We start from the raw sequence: 22,149 nt of genomic DNA on the forward strand, positions 1-22,149 counted from the left end.
AGGGGGGGAGGCTGATTCTCCCGTCCCCCAGCAGCCCCCAGCACCACCTCCCATGCTGTTTCAGAAGGTCTCCCAATCCTCCACAGCAACTCCTTCAGGGCCAAAGGAGGAAGGAGGAATCAGCAAAAATAACCCTCCGCACACAGCCCCATTTCCTCCAGCGTGGCATCACAAGAGCACAACTCTACTCTGGATCCAAACCTAGAATTCGAGCCAAAGTACTATTGTTTATAACCTGTATGAGGCTTGAAGCATTGTCTACAGCAGATAAGCTGCAGAGAGATGCCAAACAAATAATAATAAGAGTGTTGTCTGCAGACTTCCCCCTGGTCATTCTAATCCCTCACAGACGGAGTGCACTCTTTGCAGTTGTGTACCTGGGGTCTTTGTTTCATTGGGGATGATGCAGCGGACAAAATGAGGCTGGGTAGCACGCAAATTGGTCATCAGTTTGTTCAGGTTTTCCTATAAGGCAGACATACAGGGTTAAGTCACTTCACAGGCTCCCCCAAGTCCACGTCTGAGCAAAAGTCAAGGAGCTCCTTTTAACCTTTAAAGCCCTCTGCAGTTTAGGATGCAGATATCCTCTCACAGAAGCCTGTCCCATGATGATGATCTGCATTTGAGGCCTGACTTTGGGTATCCCCATCACCCAAAGCTGGCAGCTGCTTTTAGGGGCCTCAGGCACAGATTATTATTTCCTGCCTAAACCTGCTCCCTTATATCCCTTTATCTGGAGATTCTGGGAAGTGATTCTGGGACACTGTGTGTACAAAGCATGTAGCCTGCTACTGAGCAGCAATTAAAATCCATGCACAGGTTAAGTGGTGGGCCTGGGGAAGGTTCAACTCCCCTCTAAGGGGCTCTGAAAATTGGGCCGCTCCCTCTCCCTCCTGACCACAGCCCTCTATCCCCCCCACCACAGCACTCCCACTTTTTATGTGAATGGGGCAGGTCTGCTTTAAGCAAACAGAACTGGCACATTTAGTTTGGCCATCCAGTCTATTAAAAACAACAACCCACTACTGCCCCATCAATGCTGCTAAATAACATGTTGCTGCTTCTGTACTCTGCACATGCCCAGTTTACCTTGCAATCTAAAACCATTCCTAACCCTCTTTGCTTTTAACCTTGTGGTTTCTGGATCATTCACTTGCGAAGCACTGTCTCTCAGTCAGATGGATGCTGCTCTGCTAAGTGGCTCAGTGTGTGGAGTGTTGTGTCCAGCTAACTCCCTCTCCCAACATGGAAAAGGCCAAGGGCCTGCTGCTCCGACCCTTGTAAGATCCACATTTCTTTTCTTCTTCCCAAGGGTTCTCCTTCCCGCAGTCAAGAGTGAGGAGAAGAGAAGTAGCACAGACTTAAAGTGATGTTCATGTAATAAATTATCTAAACATCACTGCAAGTCTTAACTGCCTCTCCCTCAGCAACGGAGAAGCAGACAGGAACCATGTAGTGCAGACATCACAGGGGGGGAAATAAGCATTACTCTACTACAAATGGAAGGGACGCGGGTGGCGCTGTGGGTTAAACCACAGAGCCTAGGACTTGCCGATCAGAAGGTCGGCGGTTCGAATCCCCACTACAGGGTGAGTTCTCGTTTGGTCCCGGCTCCTGCCAACCTAGCAGTTCGAAAGCACCTCAAAGTGCAAGTAGATAAATAGGTACCGCTCCGGTGGGAAGGTAAACAGTGTTTGCGTGTGCTGCTCAGTTCACCAGAAGTGGCCTAGTCATGCTGGCCACATGACCCGTAAGCTGTACGCCAGCTCCCTCAGCCAATAGAGCGAGATGAGCGCCGCAACCCCAGAGTCGGCCACGACTGGACCTAATGGTCAGGGGTCCCTTTACCTTTACCTTTACTACAAATGGAACCTGACTCCTCCGCATTCTAGCATTATTCCTATTCAAATGCTGATACGATGATCACCAAGAGCTGGCAATACAGGGATAGTTACAGCTGTTATTCCTGAGCAATAATGTTCTCAAAAGGGGAGAGCGCTCTGGGTCAACTGAGGGAAGAATAACTAAGCCCCAAAAGTCCTTAGTGTCTGCCTGGTGTTCCAAGACTTCACGTTCAGGTTATTGCCTGGAAGAAGTGTCGTGCGTATACACAGAGAGAGGCAAGTGAAATTCTAGCCAGCAGTTCTGCTTACCATGGGGAGTGGGCAGACACTTACCTTATGCAGCTGGGACACAGTTTGGAACGAAGCTGCCTTCTTGCGCTTCTCTTTGCCACCTGTCCTGGTTGCATCATCTGCCCAACAAAATGTCAGTTTATTGCCTTAATGGTGTTCATTTGGTTCAGGTCCTTGGTTGGTTCCCAAGAGCTGCGAGACCAACCCTATCGCTCAAGTTATAGGACAATTAATTCTCCAGCTCTATTGAATACCCAGGCCCAGAGAATGGTCTGAACTCTACACGTCTCTGAAGCTACGCAGGGGTCAGCCTGGGCACTTTCTGGCTTTTCAGATAACCTTACAAATTCTGTATTTAGTGCTTTGTTTGGCACAGATGGGAATGCCGCTCACCTGAAGAAGAGGACACATAGTTTTCATATAAAGTAGCCAGCAGCTTATTTTGTGATTTTTGGAAGATGGTTACCACTGTCTCATTCAATGGGTCTTTGTTCTTGTCTAGCCAGCCAACAATGTTATAGGGCACCTGCCAAAGAGCAAAACCAGATGTAACAGAGGCAGAAAGCAGAAAAGCAACACTAAAAACCCAGTATATGGGAGCCGGGAAACAAAGACATACCACTCCAGCATAGTGCACCAGTTCAAAGTGGGCTTCATATTTGCGCTTCTTATCTGGCCGTGGCTTTTGGAAGTTGGGTGATTTCCCAATGTGGTTGTCATACAGTTTGGCCTTGAATGACATATCAGAGGCTTTGGGGAACATGCATTCTTCCTCCAAAATGGAGAGGATTCCCATTGGCTGCAAGGAAAGGATAATGATCAACAAACTGGAGGCAAGTTCACTTGGTGTTAATTTTAGTCCTATGTGAGAGGAGGATAGTCTAAGCAATAACCAATTCCATGTGATGAATGTTATAAAAAGGCTTCTAAAGTTAGCATGCAAAGTATAAGAAAAACCATATTCAATCCATTCATAGAGTGGGGATGGGGAAAAGTGCTTCCAGGAAGTGGAAAAGTCACCACAAAATAATGCTTCCCCTCAAAATTGCTATACTGTTCGTGTGAAAGCAAGCTTGTGCAGTAGGATGGCAAACAACTATGCCATGGGGGAAATGCTTTTGTGCTACCATGTTGGTAAAGTGATTTTAATTTTTCAGGCCACTGTATTACCGTATGTGCACATTGAATAGTGATTTGATCACACTTTCTTTCAGCTCAAAATGGTTGCTTGCCCCTGTCCTGGTTCTAAAGGTGTTCTATTTACCATGTTTTCAGTAGAAGAATGCAGCACCCTGGAGCTGTAGAACATAATTTTATGAGGATGGTTCCTTTTTGCCTCATGAAAAAAGCAGTATAAACATTATTTCCAACCTAATTTTACTTTATGTTGTTCTTCCCAAAGAGAACTGGGGAACAAGGAGCCATGATAAGTTTTCAGAAGATGAAATAAATCAGTTGCCAGTGGAAGTGAAATGTTTCAATTGTTCCTTTGCTACTGGAAATCACTTTTTAAATTCACATTGTAGCTTGCAAGTAAGTGTCTCTTACAGTGAGGCCAATTTCAGCAAGCCGGAACCCCTAGCCAGAATGAATGGAACCAGGTTTCAGTCAAAGGTATGTAAAAACCTTGTTACAACAGAAAGGAAATTAATTTTTACTTTGCTCTGTTGTGAAAGTATTGGCCTGCCAGACTCATCTGGCAAATTGGCTAGAAACAAGAGGACGTTAGAACCGATGTAGCCACATTTCCATTATCACTCAACCTTTTCAATGACATATATAAAACCAGCCATATTAGTTGTACAATCATGCCTTTTCTTACCTTTTCAATCAGGTCAATACAAGCCTGCAGGTCCAGGCCAAAGTCAATGAAGACCCACTCAATTCCTTCCTTCTTGTATTCTTCTTGTTCCAGGACAAACATGTGATGGTTGAAAAACTGTTGCAGCTTCTCATTGGTGAAGTTGATGCATAGCTGTTCAAAGCTGTTAAACTGCAGGCAGAAAGTGAACGCCTAAGAGCTTGGAGACTTCACTGCCCAACTCAAGATACTCCACTACCAGTAGCCTCGGAAGAGTAAAAACCACCCATCGCTTCCCAGCTGTTGATCAGATCTGGTGACAATTGCAGTGGCGTAGTGTGGGGGGTGCATAGGGGGCCGGCCGCACCGGGCACAACGTCTGGGGGTTAGGGTTAGGGGGCGCAAATCCACGAGTTAGGGGGCGCAAATTACTTGCCTTGCCCCGGGTGCTGACAACCCACACTACGCCACTGTACAATTGGCCAGTATGTTTGTACCCCACACATAAATTCCTGGTTGAACAGGAATGCCATAGTTAACTGAATGAAAATGGCTACGCGCCACAACCAGGTTACCTGGAGCTCCAAGCGTGCCAGGTGTATTGAAACCCTAGGTATGATCTCTAATGCAGAATTCTCAACAACCTCACCAAACTGGATCCAATTCTATAGCTCAGATGAGTTCTGAATTTTCACGATATCTCTTTCAGCCTGCCAGCAACTTTCTTTGGGCAAGGACGTCAGCAGCAGTTTGGCATGTGTATTTCATTCTTAGCAACACTTCCCCTCCATTACACAGTGCAAAATGTGGGCTAGTTTTCAAACCCACCTCAAAGATCTCAAATCCAGCAATGTCCAGAACTCCGATGAAGAACTGCCTGGCTAGCTTAGTGTCCAAAGTTTTGTTGATACGAAAAACCAGCCACTTGAACATGCGATCATAGGTAGCTTTGGCTAAGGCTCCCACTGCATACACAACCTGCAAATAATTATGTAACGATAATTGGTCAGAATTTATATTTGTTCGTTTCTGATGGTGTTACATAGCAATAATGATGATAACAACAACAACGGCGATGATGATAGTAATAATAATTTTTTTATTTATATGCCACCCAGCTGACTGTGCTTGGCGACATGGTCAAGCACAGAAAAGGGAGGGAGGCTATTTATAAAATAGAATCAGTATGTTTCAGCTGACACTGATGAAATAGTTTCTGGATAACTAAAGACACAATCCTGTGCATATGCGCACTGAACTCAGTTGGGCTTTATTCTGAGGAAACATGCCAAGAATCAGGCTGCATGTGTCACTGCTGCTATTTGATAATTTAAGCACAGGCAATTTAAGTGACCACCACTCTTTTGCTTGAAATATATATTTTCCACAAGTGACACGTCTTAACACAGAGATTAAGATGCACAACCTTTCTCCCAGGTGCATCGCTAAGAGGTCCTATGGGAAACTGGAGGCAGGGAGGTATAAGGCCAAGCCGTACAGTCCAAGAAGCTCACCTGCTCCACATTCTGGCCTTTGGTCACATACTCATTTCCAACTTTCACCCTAGGGTGGAGCAGTCCCTTGATCAGGTCACCTGAGCTGATTCCCATGAGGTAAGATGCTTTATCGGCACCTGCAGTTCAATAAAAAATCATAAATAAGAAAGTGGTCTTGATGAGAAATAAATGTGGGTTTCTGTAATTTAGAACCCCTTGATTAAGAGCCATCACCCAGCAGGAACTGCTTATAGTTCAAGCCAATTAAAGGCAGGTCAATTTGGGCTCCAGCAGGTAGTAATAATAAGATCAGAGATTTATAAATCCTAACACATGTGCATTCTGGTCTATAAAAGCTGATGATGCCACAATAAATTTGTATGACTGCTCCCAGACTAACATTATACTGGTGGAGTTCAATTGCCTACTGGCAGGTTCAGGTTGTGCCACTGAAGTGGATTATACCACTCTTGTTCACCCCCCTCCCAAAGAAACAGATTGTTTGCTGTAAGGAAAGGGACAGGAAAATGCACTGGAAAGTGTGGGGTAACAATTACTTGCCCATGACATAGTTTAAGCTTCCTGCAAGCAAATAAGAAAGATTGCTTATAAACAGTGGATTTTGTAGAACTCCCCAGAAACTTTGTACAGACAAATAAGGATGAATTCTCAAAGAAACAGGTTGTCTGGAAGTGACCTTAGTCTTTTCAGAAGGGCTGAGGGAGCTAACAGCAAGGTGTTGTCCAATGAGCACCTATGCAATTGTGCCCTCCCCACAGCCAGTTTATGAGGACCCTGGAGAAGCTTATCTTGGTAGCTCCAGAGAACAGCCATTCCCACATTCATAAATGCTCCCAAAGCTGAGTTGACAAAAAGCTAAGTAATGGCCGCTGAGAGAAAGTAAGACGGTTTAAAAGGGGGGAGGGCAGGATAGACATCAGCAGTGGGTCCCAAATGCCACTGGGCTTGGCAGCTGCTTGAGCTAATCAGGTGCTTTTGCTGGCTCTGCTTCCAAGTACCGCCAGACTGCTAGTTTTGCTGCAACAGACTGATCTGGCGGCCACAATGCGATTTGTAGGCAGCAATGTAGGCAAACTCCCTTACTTTCAGTGCCTTCAGCCTCTGCCTGTTCTTCACGTTGTTTCTGCTTGAATTTCATGTTGCCAAAGTGCATGATGGCTCCTACTATCTTATAGCAGCCATATTTCTCCTCGTTGCTGAAGCCCAGGATATCCATAGCATGCTGCGGAAGGAATCAGACAAGGTGTGGTCACGCCGCTGCCATCATTCCATTAACAAACAGAAAAGGACGAATTCAGGATGTACTGGCCTCAATCCAGAAGGACTGCTGCACCCTTCTGGTGATGCAAATGCTAAGCAAATGACAAATGCACTATACTGGCTTGTCTAGCTGGCATTTCTTTCACACTGCTAAAATATACCTCATTAAACTTAAGTAATAACTCTCAACAGCCTATATATGTAGGGGTTTTTTTTTTGCTATTTTGCATTTTCTGTGCATCTGAGTTGAGTTCATAGTGTTTTCCATGGTGCACCCTTCAGACCCCTGCCATAAAATTTTCTAGCATGCAGATAATCTAAAACAGACAAATCTAGAAGCCCATTAACTTTTTGTTAGGAGGCTGGTTGGCAGAACCATTGTGGAGAGGGTAGAAGAGGGTGAGGAGAGAAGGGTGTGGCAGAGAGAGAGAGAGAGAGAGAGAGAGAGAGATCCCACAGAGAGTGCTATGAGCCAGACTGAGAATCTTGGGAAGATACAGGCTCCCCACCCCTTAAATAAGACAAGGATGCATGATTCACATCAAAACCAGTGCCATTTGAAATGGCTAGCTATGTAGCAACAAATGGGAACAGTAGTTTGTTAAGGGTGCTGGGAATTCTAGTTCAGTTGAGGGGTAAAGTACAGTTTCCAGGATTCTTTGTGGAAAACAACTGGGCTTATTATATTCATTTTCTCCCCCCCCCCCAAAAAAAAAAAACCTAATGGGTCTCGGAAGCAGTTCATGAGGCTAGACTGTGTCCATGCGTCACAAAGAGACTTTGACACCCCCAGTTGATTTCACAGTGGATTAACACATACATCTGTAGACAAGAGTTCCTCTCCATCGTCTAGGTTGTCTACAGTTGTTACACCTTGTGAGCAGAAATGGTAGTCATAGGGGTTGGAAGACAGCAGCAGCATATCTGGGGGGGAAACAGACAGAAGATGCGTTCTTTGTTTCACAGCATATTGTGGGTACATGCCCAATTTGAACTATGAATCAAGTGGCTATGAATCAAGGATCAGCTTGGAAGTTTCAGCCTCAGAGGCCACATAGTCTCCATTACGCGGCTACCAGAAAGGCATGTGCATTGTATAGTTGCATCTCCCGCCAGCTATCTTAGGAACACCCTTGGGCCGCTGACTGATTTAGAAGTGGTCAGCCTTGGCCTTGTGAGCACCAGATAAGATTACTGCTCAGTAGAGCTCTCCAGACCTGCCTAATAAGGTATTGTTTGTCACCGAGTAGCAAGAGCAGCAGGCCGTAGCCCAGATTCCTTACTGCCATGACAGGACACTATGCTAAAAATCCCTGTCCGGTCGGAAAAGGGTTTCGCCTACATTTCCTATTTCACAGCATCGGGTTCCATACTGGAAAGATGCCTTGAGTGCAGATCATAGCATGACTGGGAGGGATCATTATTGGACAAGCTTGCCATCCTCTCAGAGAGAGGTCCTACATGAATATGTCTGAAGGACCTCCCTGCTCACAGTGCTCTTATTTGTGTGAGGTTTGTAGGAGCAAACAGGGAGAGAAAGATTGAAAGGGAGCAAGTGAAAACCTCTGTGATCCAGTTCTGGTCAAGCACAGTTCCATCAATATGTAGACAGGGATGCCCATCAAAATGGGCATCCTGTTGACAGTAATGACATGCCGATGAATGGCATTTACGTAAATGACAACTGTATTCAAATACACATCTGAATAATCCCCCGTAGGTTCTGATCCAGAGGATGATACATGTGTGTGAGTCTGCCCACACACATATCTATGTTTCTATGATCTATCACTTGATCTGGCTCAGAGGTACAGCTTTTGAATCAATTACGTTAAACATCCGACTGATATGCAATGAAACTAACTTCCAGTGTGCTCAGAATCATGGACCCAAGAACAAAAGGTGCTTAGGACTAAACAGAATTTTGAGCAAATTCCAAAAAAAATAATGATAAAATGTTCAAAATTCGAATTGTACTTTCAAATACGCTCAATTTTCACTTTTTAAATTGAAATTTGAGGGCTACATAAAACATTCTTAAAACTTAATTCCCGTTTGTAACTTGCCAAATTCAATATTCTATATCCAACTGTGATAGTCAATAGGCAGGTTGCCTTGAGGTCCTTGGAGGGAAGGCAAGTTATAAAGGTATTTACATAAATAAGTCTCGGAAACAAGGTTCACTTTAAGTGCACTGATAAGCACAAGCCTTTTCAAAGCACCGGTGCCAATGTCACAAATATTGGGTTAGCCTAAATTTCAAAAGCACTGAGCAGATATAAGGTGTGTTGACATTGGTGGCATCTAGGAGTGTTCAGCAGGAAGGATGGACAAATTTGTCAGGGTCAGTTTCTTATGTTTCCAGTTTTTTCCCCAGTCTGAGATTTTTTAAAAAGAAGATCCTCATGAAAATTCATCAGCATTTTCGTGCAAATTTCTCCTAATATACACATTTTTGTATGATTTTTGCATAACATACACATTTTTGCAAAGCAGTTTCCCCTAATATAATGCACTTTTGTATGTTATTTTTCCCTACTATTTGCATTTTGTGATACATTTCTTGGCTTGCACAATTCAGAGAAGTGTGAATTTCAAAGGATAGCTGTGTTTTGGGCCATGCATTGTTTTGAAAAGTGCACATTTGCTTTTAAATGTGAATGGAATTGAATTTATTCCCCATCCCTACTCAGTAGGGATATCATACTGAGCACAGCTCTTTTGTGATCATCTGCATTGTGCTTTCCAAACTTGATTGTCAAATTTCTTTGTATATTATTTTAGTGCCTCTCACCTTGGAGTTCTGGCTTCTTTCCAGAAAGGATTTGATAGTAGATATGGTAGCTCCTCTCTCCTGGCTGCTGGAAAATCACTCTCGATTTTTCCAACAAATCTAGAAACAACAGGTAAGAAATCAGATTGCGCGGCTACTACTTCAAGGGTTTATCAAACTGCTCAAATTAAAAACAACATGGGATGTCATGTGACACCAGCCATTTACTCACAGATGTCAATGTCAGCGGAAGCCAGCTTCCCTGAAGGACCAAAATGGATGCGAATGAACTTGCCCTGTTTTGATATGAAGGAAAGTGGAAAATGAATAGAAGTACTCACTATGACCTGCAGGCTCTTAAAGAGGAAACCTGCTGTATTCAAAGTAAGATAATTTGTGCATCTAGGCCAGTATTGTCTGCTCTGACAGACAACAGCCAGATAGAGGAATAAAGTGCCGTCTGATTATAGCCTCCGAAGTTGCTATTCAAGGGAACTCCTACTGGCACCAATGGAGCTGCCCCTTGACATGCAAATAGCAGCTTCAGATTTTTGTTGGGGTTGTGACAGGTAAGGAAGAAGTTAAACTTCCCATCCCCACCTGTTTTCACACAGCCCCAAGTCTCCTCATGCTTTCCCATACTTGCTATTTCCATAACATAAATGTGCAGCTTTAATTGCATTCACATTTTAATCATATTGTGTTTGGTCATAACTCCCCTTCCTCAGAGGCTGATTTCTCTGTTCCAAATATCAAAACGTCACTATAATCTGCTAAACTAATGAATAAGAGAATTTATAGATATGGAAATAGTTTGTTTCATACGCTTCATTATGTCATAAATATTTCTACAGTGGTACCTCGAGTTACATACGCTTCAGGTTACATACACTTCAGGTTACAGACTCCGCTAACCCAGAATAGTGCTTCAGGTTAAGAACTTTGCTTCAGGATAAGAACAGAAATCGTGCTCCTGTGGCGCGGCAGCAGTGGGAGGCCCCATTAGCTAAAGTGGTGCTTCAGGTTAAGAACAGTTTCAGGTTAAGAACGGACCTCCAGAACAAATTAAGTACTTAACCCGAGGTACCACTGTATAGGCTTACCAAAAAAAAAAAAACCACATATGCATACCATACTGCCTGTATAAATGCTCTGTACTGTACTTTTGTTTTTTAAAAAATACTTACAAATCGTGAGGAATTGTCATTTCTCAGGGTTTTGGCGTTGCCAAAGGATTCCATAGCAGGGTTAGCCTCAATGATTTGATCTTCAAGGGTACCCTAGGTCACATAAACATAGAATAGTTCAAATACCCAGTGTTGCAAGCCAGATTTATCTGAATACTGATGGGAGCAAGATGAGGATCACAGGGTAGAGGATGCTATTACTTTCTTAAACTTTGACCAATATCAGCAGTTGCCTCCTGAATCACTGGCATGTGGTCCTTTGGAAGGCTGCCCAGAAGAGAAAGCAGCCCTAGGCTGAAAAAGGTTCTCTAACCCTCAATCAAGGGTAGCCTCCAAATGTTGTCTAAGTACAAACCCCATCATCCTTGACCACAGGCAGACTGGCTGGAGCTCAGGGGAGCTGCACTCCACAAACATCTCTAGGGCAGTATGTTGGCTACCCATATCTAGAAGAGTCCACTCATATTTTGGAGGCAGCTTGAGCCACATACATTCTGGAATCTGGAACACTGTGTTTGAGAGATGTTCTGAGACTACATATAAGCAATGCAATGAGAGAGAACAATGCTTCTTACTGGAGAAGGGAGAGAGAACATACAAAGGAAGCATCAGGGTTCTTCCAGATGGGTGTTTATTGTGGGATCAGCACTTCTCAAGTATGGAAGTTGTTTTTATTCATTTTTTACAGTGTCCACATGACGTCATTGTCATCAAAATACCAGCTCATATCTCCCTGCCTTCCCTTTAATCTGGATTTGCCCTTTCCGGAGAAAATCCAATATTATTTAAACAAAAACAAAAAAGCAGCAACAACTGATGCCAAAGACCCATGTGCAACATCCCAGTTTACAGTATTATGCCTCCATCTGGAAGCACCCTCAGGCTACTTATGAAGGTGTCAGTATGTCAGAAATGAACAGATGGACATAGGAGCCTGAACCACAAACGTGGGGTGTAAATTCAGTCTTGGATAGTTAATCTGGGCCATTAATACAAAAGTGACAGAGGATTGTTTGCTTCTAATTATGCTTCTTGTGTTGGCTTGGAATGCAACACCATTGAAATGATGTGTTCTGAAAAATGGAGATTTACATTTTATATTACCACCACTCATTCAAAAGGAAAGAAAAGACGCCTCTTCTTTTTCATGCTTTTAAAGCTTAAAAGATGAAGGGAAACTTAGAAAGCACTAAGTATGCAATCCTATACCCATTTTCCTGGGAGTAAGATCCACTACTCACTGTTAAGTAAGGTTGCCATACGTCCAGAATTTCCTGGATATATCCGGAATACTACAGCCACAAGCAGTGTCTGATTGGAAATTGGCGAAAGGTCCACGAGAATCCAGACATATGGCAGCCCATGGCAGCAGTGTCATTTTTTCCTCAAAAATAACTCAAAACGTCCAGATTTTCACTTTTTGAAATACGGCAACCCTACTGTTAAGACCATGTTCATGGAAGACAATCTAATTTGGCTACAAGTGATTGCCAAAGAAGAAAGAAGTTGGTTAAGCTTAGACCCACTGAAACAATCAGGCCTGTGTTAGGTCCATTAATTTCAGTGGGTCTACTTTCAGTAAAACTTAGTTGATTACCATCCCACAGTACTGAATTATTAGCGAAGAGCAAAAGAACTTGAATAAAATGAACAACTTCTAAATATCTAAACAATTGAAATACACACACATTTTAATGTTTAGCAGATTAAAGGCAAAGAATGAAGAGTTGTTGCTTTTCTAAAGATTTTTGAAAGCACCCTATAATATTCCTTTAGTGAGATGCTTTGTATGTTAACAAAGTCCTATATTATTTAGGATATATTTCTGGACACTAGAATGAAGACAGAAATGCTGATTCACGCAATCATTCTGCTTGTAGTGGTCAGCTAAAATTGCCACATGTATCAGCTCTGCATCTGGTGCCAAGTGGTCACATGCAGCCACCGCAGGCACCTTTGGATGATCTGCTTATTGAATATGCATCCTGATTTGTTTGCAGGGAGGTTAGATTATGTTGGGCCAAGGCAAATGTTACCTTACACGAAACTGATCTTTTGGAGAAGCTGGTTTGTTGCGCGAGACCTCCCAATCAACTATAATAAAAGTCTAGAAATACTGTGCCATGCACAAGACCAAACCTTTCGCATGTTCAAATGGTCCAACATGGAAGTCAGTGCACAAAAAGTTTAATCATATGCACAGCTGCTTCTTCATATGGCCAACTAGCCACAGGCAGGGACTGGAAAGAGCTGCCATGAATCTGATGATCATGTTGCCTGCTCCTCAGGTACCATTTTCTTGGAACTAATAAGGTATTATTTTATCTCTCTGCCTTTGAACATGAAGTCAGTTATTTCTTTTAAATACTTACCCCAGTTTTAGTGGCAGGAGCTTGCTATAACAAAAGATAAGAAAATAGCATTACAGTTCCAGAAATACAAAACCAGTTTCACAGAAAGTTCTATCCAAAGAGGAGGACATTTCAGATTTGTCCAGAAGAATGTTAAAAAAGCTTAACTGTTTAAATTTTAAAAACCCAACTTTTCATTATTCAAAAAACCCACTAAAATATGTTAAATAGATTAGATCAAGATCAAGAACAGCATCAAGAAGCAAGAGGGTTAAAATCAAAATCCAGGGAAGGAAAACAATGCTGGTGAATTTCTTTTGGCGTAACCCAAGTCCAAAAATAATCAAGAAGTAAGAAGGGTATTTTTAAAAAGGAAAAAAGGAGTGTGAGAGAAGAAGAAGAAGAAAGAGAGTCAGAAAACATACAAGATGAAAAAGAATCAAAGGGAACAGTATAGATAACGGAGGGAGGGGATCACAAAAAGCAAGGCTTAAAAGAAAGAGTTACAAGAATGCCTTGGGGAATTTCCCCCATTTTCAGAAAAGAAAAACTGTGGAGTGGAGGAAAAAGCCAGTGACTTAAAAATTCCGTAAAGCAGCCACTGCTTGGGGTTTTTAGCAGCGCCCACTTTAGGAAACCTTTTCCCTCAAAGCAATTTTTTCAAGCCTTGCTTGTTTCAAAGAAAAAGTCACGTCCACCACGCACGCTGCCAAACACAAAAGAAGACCAAAACAAAACAAACCAAAAATGAACAAAAGAAAACAGCCAAAAAGAAAAAGGGGGAAAAAAGGTTTTCAAATGAGGGCCTTACTCCTTTCTTGCCCGGAGAGTCACCCAGGGCTGCGACAATGGCAAAGTACTGAATAACCCGCTTGGTGTTTACAGTCTTACCAGCACCAGATTCTCCGCTTAGAGTAATAGAAATACACAGATCAAGAACACGAAGCAACTACTGTCAAAGGTTATTTCACAGGCACACAGAAACAGCTAGCCAAAATCCCACCCACCCGGAAATATACAGCAGAGTTGGGGGGCATGTGGGGAGGGTTGTTTAGGGTTGTTTATTTGGGTATGGTGGCATCTGGCATGCAGGGGGCATTTGAATGAGAGTTGTCCAGCGTAGAAGAAGTTCCCCCCAAAAAGCAAAGGTGATGTGACATGGGGGAAAGCTGTCCTGACATTGCTTCCGAAATGGTGTGGGAAACTGATGTTCCTGCTGGGTTGAAAATGTGACCCCACCTGCAGGCTGAAAGACCTATATCAGATTTGGCACACATGGGTTCCTTGTGCTGCAAGGGCTGCCTTTGAGGGAGCAGCGAACATGTAGTTCAAGCATAAGCAGTGGCGTAGCGTGGGTTGTCAGCACCCGGGGCAAGGCAAGTAATTTGCGCCCCTAACCCGTGGATTTGCGCCCCCTAATCCTAACCCCCAGATGTTGCGCCCGGTGCGGCCGGGCCCCCCTGCACCCCCCACGCTACGCCACTGAGCATAAGGAAACCTGTGGCCTCATTGGACTACAACTCCCTTCATTCCTGACCATCAGTAATGCTGGCCGATTATGATGCCAGTGGAAGAATCACAGGTTCAACCCCTTGCCCTGATGTAAATGCACCTACATTTTGCTCCTAGAGCAACGGCAAATTATTATTATTATTATTATTATTATTATTATTATTATTATTATTATTATTTATTTGTACCCCACCCATCTGGCTGGGTTTCCCCAGCTACTCTGGGCGGCTTCCAACAAAGATTAAAAATACATTAAAATGTCACCCATTAAAAACTTCCCTAAACATGGCTGCAAAGAGTGCAGATTCTTAGTGTATATCTTGTAAGAGCTTTTACAAGGCACACTTTAAATGGAAAAGGAAACAAGGCAGTTGAACTTGTTTTTCCAATGGGCCATTTTACTATGGGCAAAAATGAAGTGGCTACAGGTGGTTAATAAACTTTCACTATTATCTCAAGCAGAAAATGCACTTTTCACGAAGTTACTGGAAAGGAGGAGATAGATTTTCCTTTCTTTTCGATACAAATGCAGAGAAAATTTAGTTCATCCGTGGAATAGAAGCAGGGCCTCCAAGTATTCCTGGCCCAAGTCCAACAGGCTGGCTCCAGGGTCCAGGCTTCTTATCACATCAGCAGGCTAGTATCACCCTCCCTCCTGCCCCTTTCTCTGCAAAGCCCTCTGGCACTGGCCTGGCATTGATTTCATGCCTATAGTTAGCTGTTCTTCCATTGTAATCCCAGCACACAAAGAGACATGCTCGGCAGTGGGGGGAGTGAGGCCTCTGTAGGACAAAAGCCAAACATTGCACGCTATCAACCCCTGCTTTACCTAATTAGGCCATGGCCAAAGCTTCAAGCGTCAGGGGGTTCTGGCACTAGACTAGGCTTTATATAGCCTCCTCAACATGGCTGTTTCGGTTATCATGTCTTCCTCCTTCTCGCTCCTCTACGATTGGGCCTCAGCCACCCCAACATTCCTCCGCAGCTGTGAGGTAGCCATTTCCTATCCTCCCCTTATCCTATCAGCTGCCTCTTTCTCTACCCCTACTTAGCTAAACCTTGTCTCCTTCCTTCAAGTCATTATCCTTCATAGGGCAACCACACCATGTCTCTAGTCTCTCTTTTAATCCCACCACCCCACTAGGGATGGAAGGATCTGTCAATTTTTTTGTCCTAGTTTCTCATTTTTCCAATCTTAAAATCAGTTCTCCACATTTTGCAGCAATTTGTGATTTATTTATTTTTAAATCCTCATGAAAATCCACCAGCATTTTAGTGCAAATTTACCCCAATAAACACATTTCTGGATGCAGTTTTGACTAATGTGCACATTTTTTGAAGCAATTTTCCCTAGTAAAATGCATTTTTTGTTCTTTTCCACATCCATTTTTGCACACTTTGCATATGTATGTATGTATGTATGTATGTATGTGTGCGGGAGAGAATTTCAAAGCATAGCCATGTTTCAGTTTGCATGTTGTTTTAGAAAGTGTGGATTTGAGAGATTTAGCTTCAAATGAGAACCTGAATACAATTACTCCCCCATCCTTATCCACACATATGCATTGCTCCCCAATTTCTTTGGAGGTTGACTCCATGAGTTCTATGAGTTAAAAGTGAAAAGGTGAAAATGATACGTGTCACTCTAAGAGAGCAATATTTTGCTTGTGATCAGGTGGCCTGCACACCCTGTGACCATCCAAGCTGAATACAGCCCACCAGCCACATCAGGCAATGGAAGAAACCCATGTTTTCTTACTGTCTGATAGCAGCCACAATACCAGGTTATAGCAATGAAAACTAGGCAGGGTGACTATATATTATCTGAATACCCATTGCTGGGGAACATGAGGAGGAGAATACTATTGCACCAATGTCCTTGTGAGATTCCCAGAGGCATCAGCATGGCCACATGGGGAAACATGATGGCTGGCTTTCCAGAAGGGCTCATCTCATGTTCCAATATGATGTTCCTAGGGGAGCTGTGATGGAACACCTGGCAAGATGCAACACGCCATTGCTGAACAGTGTCATGTTCATGGGTCATGAGTTGTGCAGGCTTGCTTTAGTTTCACTCTGCCATCTTGGGATATTTGCTATGGAAATGGATTGGTTGAACAGGACCTACCCCACCCCACCCCACCCCAGTTTTGTGCCCTAGTAATAACTAGTCACATTCAAAGAAGCAGACAGGAAATACAAATAAACAACATATGAGCAGCCACACAATGAGAGGAATTTTCTGCCCTACTTTTTGTTGGCAGTGTACTCCTGGAAGGGCTATAGCAGCTGTTAGCTGACATGTAAGAGCCAGAAATTCTGCCGTGTGTGTGTGTGCTTGTGCTTAGGCAACAAACTGAAGGGAGTGTAAAGATCCTACAGCGCAGCCAAACCATTTGGCTTTCTCAAACAGGGAGACAGGGGCGTTTCCTCCGCTTGCAGTTTCTTTTCATGCATAACCAATATTGTGAGACCAGGAAAGGATATCAGACCTTGCATCTTAAGGGCACTCCCAGATGACCTGTTTATTTACATTCGTCCTCATTTCTTTGCAGGGAGATTAAACGACGATGTTGCCTCAAAGGAAGGGTTATCCTACCCTTTCCACTGCATCCTGTCACTTTCTTTATAGCAAAAGGCCACAGCCTTTGTGGTTGCACAAGAGTTCACAGTCAACTATAATTGGACCACTTGTATTTGCTGGTATGTGATTGAATCCCACCGCAAAATAGTTTGGAAGTGCCCTAGCTCGCAGGCAATACAAAACAGAAAATGGATTTATAAAGACAGAACTTACGTGATGAGCATAGACTGGTTCTCACGATCTGGAAGACAAGAAGCAGGACTGTTAGGCGCAAACAGTTACTTTCAGGCTCTGCCACTGGTTCTTCATATTATGCTTCCAGACAGGCAGCTCCTAGCACAATCTGATCACTGCTTTGCTTTTTCAACGTTAAGCTATATGAAAAATTGCTGTTGACTGTCGACACTGTCCATGGCATCATAGTTTTGTGTGTGCACATTCCACTAAGGCCACATGCACACCATACATTTAAAGCACTATGGTACCACATTTAAACAGCCATGGATTCCCTCCAAAGAATTCTGGGAGCTGTAGTTTGTTAAGTATGCTAAAAGTGGTTAGAAAAGCCCTATCCCCTACTATAGAGCCACAATTCCTAGTTAGCTGGGAAGAGAATTTGATGGTTAAACCACTCTTGAGGATTATATCTCTGTGAGGGGAACGGGGGGTCTTCTTCTTAGCACCAACACTTCTCAGCTCCCATAACAAACTACAGCTCCCATAATTCTTTGGAGGAAGCCAATACTGTTTTAAAGTGGTATCATTGTGCTTTAAATGTATGGTGTGAATCTGAACACTTCATCGTCCACCGTAATAAATCAGGCCTTAGTTCCCTCCACTCCAGTAGGCAGATCATGATGGGACTTACCGTATTTTTTGCTCTATAAGACTCACTTTTTCCCTTCTAAAAAGTAAGGGGAAATCTGTGTGCGTCTTATGGTGCGAATGCAGGCTGTGCAGCTATCCCAGAAGCCAGAACAGCAAGAGGGATTGCTGCTTTCACTACGCAGCAATCCCTCTTGCTGTTCTGGCTTCTGAGATTCAGAATATTTTTTTTCTTGTTTTCCTCCTCCAAAAACTAGGTGCGTCTTGTGGTCTGCTGCGTCTCATAGAGCGAAAAATACGGTAACTAGGATTCAACCTGACTATCCCTCCCTACATAGGAAGCCACTTTATTCTGAGTCACACAATTAGTCCATCTAGGGTAAATACTAGGTAAATACTGTCAACACTGACTAGCAGCAGCTGTCCAGGATTTCAGACGAAATATTTCCCAGCCCTACCTGGAGATGACAGGGATTGAACCTGGCGCTGTCTGCAGGCAAAGCAGCTGTTCTGCCACTGAGCTTCAACTCTTTTCTTCCAGTCTAGTTCTTTTTTACTGAACATGCCTGAAGCTGTAGGTGACTGTACTGACTAAAATTTGACCCTTTAAAAATTTAATTATTATTGTTTTCCAATGCTCTTGTGGTCTTCAGCTTTGATTCTGTGATGCCAAAAAATGTGACACACACCCACACCCTCCTGCCCCAAAATGTCCCTTTTAAAAAAAGGCCACACACACTTTGGCCACACACACTTTCACATAGGTGTTGCCCTCAGTGGGTTGAACACAGGTCAGTTAGCCACCCCTGCCATATAGCAATGCCAAATAAATTCGCAACACATCAAAGAGAACGACCAATATGCAAGGCAGCAGCTCTGCTGATGCATACAACAGAACGTCTTCCTCTTCCTCTTCCTCTCCCTCCAGCCTTCTGCATCGGCCCAAGGGAGTTGCGAGACCCTCCAAGGCAGATTTTGTGAGAGCACAGGGGAAGGAAACCATACTGGCGCAGCCCTAGAATTCCAGCTTAACCTTCCTACTTATTTGAATTCCATATGCACAGAATTTCTGATGCAGGAGAACATTCAGACATGCCATCCCTCCCACATCTGCATTCTGAAGTGCTACAGTCCCTTTCTGAATGCACTTGCTTAGGAAGCTAGTAGTCTGCTAGCAGTGCAACATCCGAAGCAGGGAACACGGAAGATTACAGCAGTCAATTGGCAGTAAGAAAAACACCGCAAGATGCATTTTTCTAATCGCCAAAATTTCTGCCATCTTATCTTCTCTCTCTCCCTCTCTCTCTGTTTCTTACATTAATTCTCACACAGAGAAACAAACAGAAAGCATTTAGAAAATTAAGAGCTTCATTGCCTCTGGGACAAAAGACTGTTTTCCTCTCTGTGAGTTTGGTACGCAAGAGAAGTATGAAGGTGATCAAATAAGAGTTGGGGCAACGCTAGGGATGTTTTAATGCAATGGCTAAGACTACGCTAGCTTTGAACTTCCTTCCCACAACAATGAGACAATGGATAAGATACTTACTACGTAGCATGTCATTGTAGGCATTGTCTGCAATGGAATAAATGTGGGGCGGTGCCTCAGACCTCCGCTTGCCCTTATAGGCTGCTACCACAGGAGCAGTATAAACTGGAAGCCATTTATAAGGGTTTATGGTGACACAGAACAAGCCTGAATAGGTCTGAGAGGAAAGAAAAAAGTAAAAATACATCACCATTTAGTCCCATTTCGGATGGGACAGAAGATGGCAGCCACCCCACCAACATATTTTGGACTTGTGTGTGATTATTCCCCAGGAACATCTTATTTCTGGCTGTCATGAAGCCTAATATAAAGTAACTATAACAAATGCAGATTAAAAATGCACCCTGTTAAATCTCTTTGCTTGCAACCCTGCTACTGAAACCTGAATTGGAACCTATGCTTGGGAACAAATATTATTTACTCACTCTTCTGAGTCACGCAGTATCAACACTTGTATGTAGATATTCTCTCACACACATCTCTGGACATTTTATAAGTGAACATCTAATCAAAGGTACCAAGCAGCTACTCTCTATGTGTCTAGAACCAAAATTTGGGGAACATTTCTAATATAATGGAAGTTAAAGCGGGGGGTGGGGTGGGATTTTGTGACACAAACCTTGCTATTTGGGATAGCAAAAGGATGTGAATTGGGAGAAATCTGTTTTGGGTCTTTTGACTCAGACACATGACATGTTGCCCTTGTCTTACTTACGTAGATCATCCACTTGGCATAACGCCGTTTCAGGTTATGCAGCACAGAGGCCTCATTGAGATGAGTTAACATAGCCATGTCTTCAATCATGTCGAATTTGGGAGGATTCACTTGTTGAACGTCATCCTCTTTTACAACGACAGTCTGCAGGGATTAAACAGAAACATTTTGGTAAAGGGATTTCTTAAGAAATGCTTTCTTTTCTTAACAAGGATGTTGAACTGCAGTGGTGGAATGGTGGAATTTATTCTTGCTTATTAAATCCAATAAAAATGTATTTTGAAAACGAGGTGCAGTTTGTGTCAGATTTTCATATTGCCATCCTTGGTTTTGTTTTCTCTGCTCTGGTCTTATCTTGTGAGTGTAATGAAAGCCTGTAATACTTACTACAAAAAGCAAAGCAAAGGAGGTGCTGTTGAAACCCGTAAGCAGGAAATAAAAGTGATGGCTTTCCCCTTCATTGAACACTTTTGGTTAAGAGGTATTTTAAAAGTTTGGTCTAAAGGCTGCGCTGCCACTAGTCATCACGCGTAACATTTGGACTTTGTGTTTCATGCAACAGATGAGCCATTTGACCCCATAGCAATATCCTCCTATGAAACTTCCTTTGTGGTATTGGCCATACACAAGGAGCACTTTAGATTAATTCTCCAGCTCTTTCTCCTAGACTAGAAATATATGAAGACAGACTCTTGGTCGCAGCACTTTATTGGGCAAGGACCAGCAACCCAGCTCCACATATGGGACATGGAAGTAAATCCCATTGACTTTCAAGAGTGGAGCCTTAGGGATTTAATAGGGCTTAGTCACATCTTGTCGTGACTCCTGTAAATGCACTTCAATTGCTCCTGTGGTGTAATGCAGCGGCTGCTGTCAAGGGTTTCTATGGATAAATATAACCTAAACAAAATAATATGCCACAGGGTTTTAATCAGGAAGGTTTGAGGTTATTTAGACAAACAGCTGAAGTATACAATTCATTACTTATAATAACTGGAATTAGTTTGATCCTATAAATCTAAGAACTGGAATAACTATCATATTACACATCTGTGCATGATGAGAATGAATTGCATTTAACAAATGTTAAAGCTCATATGAAAAGAAAGCTTTGCCAGACATGACTAGTGGTTAAAAACATAACAAAATAACCTGGAAGCTTGAAGAAACATAGCTAGGCATTAGAGGAAGTCTGCTGAGAAGTAGATAACTGGTCCCAAGGATTGAAAACAATATTAGTTATATATCTTATATTGATTTGGTTGGTTATTAATAATTGGATTCTAAGCCATGATGTCGCTAGATCATGATGGTTAACAATGATATTGGAGCCGAAGCATAACATATGCTAAAATATATTCTTAAAATTCCTATAAAATGTATATCTATATCAACATAAAATGACCTGGAACAAACCTTGGTTATAGCTCATGGTTAGTGAGGAGAGAGCTAAACCATGAGCCCAGACTAAGAAAACATGCTAAGTCAAACCACTGTCCAGGTCTAAAAAAGACAAGGGAAGAGCTAAGGGGCTGCGAGCTCCCCTCCAGGACCCCACACATTCACAGTCTCAGTATGCCCTACTTTAACTTACTGTGTCATGTGACCCAGCCCAATGTCAAATAGTGTGTTCATAGTGATGGTGGCCAACCACAGCATGCTCTCCTCAGGGTGATATGCCTAGACCCTGTTTTAATAACTTGTAGGCACCAGTTGAAGATCCCCCACGGTTTTAATAATACTGTTTTTATCAGTTCATTGCTGGTTTGTTGCTGATGTTTTTATTGTTGGGTGTCTCTTATTGCTGTTTTACCAGCATTTTTGGTTTTAAGTCAATTGCTTTAATTCTTGCTACTAACAAATGGTAAAATAGAAATATATTAAATAAACATCATTGGCTTATTGAATTTGCCCCACAGAACAGTGGCTCTCCGGGGTCTCTG

At 42.9% G+C, this 22,149-nt stretch overlaps 1 protein-coding gene across 2 annotated transcripts in view; it reads right to left on the reverse strand.

The window, feature by feature from the left end:
• Positions 1 to 22,149, reverse strand: part of MYH7B (myosin heavy chain 7B) — a 52,213-nt gene that overhangs the window by 22,499 nt on the left and 7,565 nt on the right. Inside the window, exons 4-20 of one of the 2 annotated variants that reach the window (XM_083443953.1) lie at positions 20,207 to 20,350; positions 19,492 to 19,648; positions 17,334 to 17,361; positions 13,836 to 13,932; positions 13,046 to 13,069; positions 10,674 to 10,766; positions 9,719 to 9,782; positions 9,508 to 9,606; positions 7,534 to 7,637; positions 6,537 to 6,675; positions 5,451 to 5,569; positions 4,765 to 4,914; positions 3,958 to 4,128; positions 2,755 to 2,934; positions 2,529 to 2,661; positions 2,178 to 2,254; positions 378 to 465 (exon numbers count right to left, since the gene is read on the reverse strand). In XM_083443953.1, coding sequence (XP_083300079.1) covers positions 378 to 465; positions 2,178 to 2,254; positions 2,529 to 2,661; positions 2,755 to 2,934; positions 3,958 to 4,128; positions 4,765 to 4,914; positions 5,451 to 5,569; positions 6,537 to 6,675; positions 7,534 to 7,637; positions 9,508 to 9,606; positions 9,719 to 9,782; positions 10,674 to 10,766; positions 13,046 to 13,069; positions 13,836 to 13,932; positions 17,334 to 17,361; positions 19,492 to 19,648; positions 20,207 to 20,350 — 1,867 coding nt within the window. The remainder of the gene's footprint in view (positions 1 to 377; positions 466 to 2,177; positions 2,255 to 2,528; positions 2,662 to 2,754; positions 2,935 to 3,957; positions 4,129 to 4,764; positions 4,915 to 5,450; positions 5,570 to 6,536; positions 6,676 to 7,533; positions 7,638 to 9,507; positions 9,607 to 9,718; positions 9,783 to 10,673; positions 10,767 to 13,045; positions 13,070 to 13,835; positions 13,933 to 17,333; positions 17,362 to 19,491; positions 19,649 to 20,206; positions 20,351 to 22,149) is intronic. The other variant, XM_083443954.1, reaches the window with a different exon arrangement.

The sequence above is a fragment of the Podarcis tiliguerta genome (genome assembly GCF_965153285.1).
Source record: "Podarcis tiliguerta genome assembly, chromosome: 6".
NCBI classification, from domain to species: Eukaryota; Metazoa; Chordata; class Lepidosauria; order Squamata; family Lacertidae; genus Podarcis; species Podarcis tiliguerta.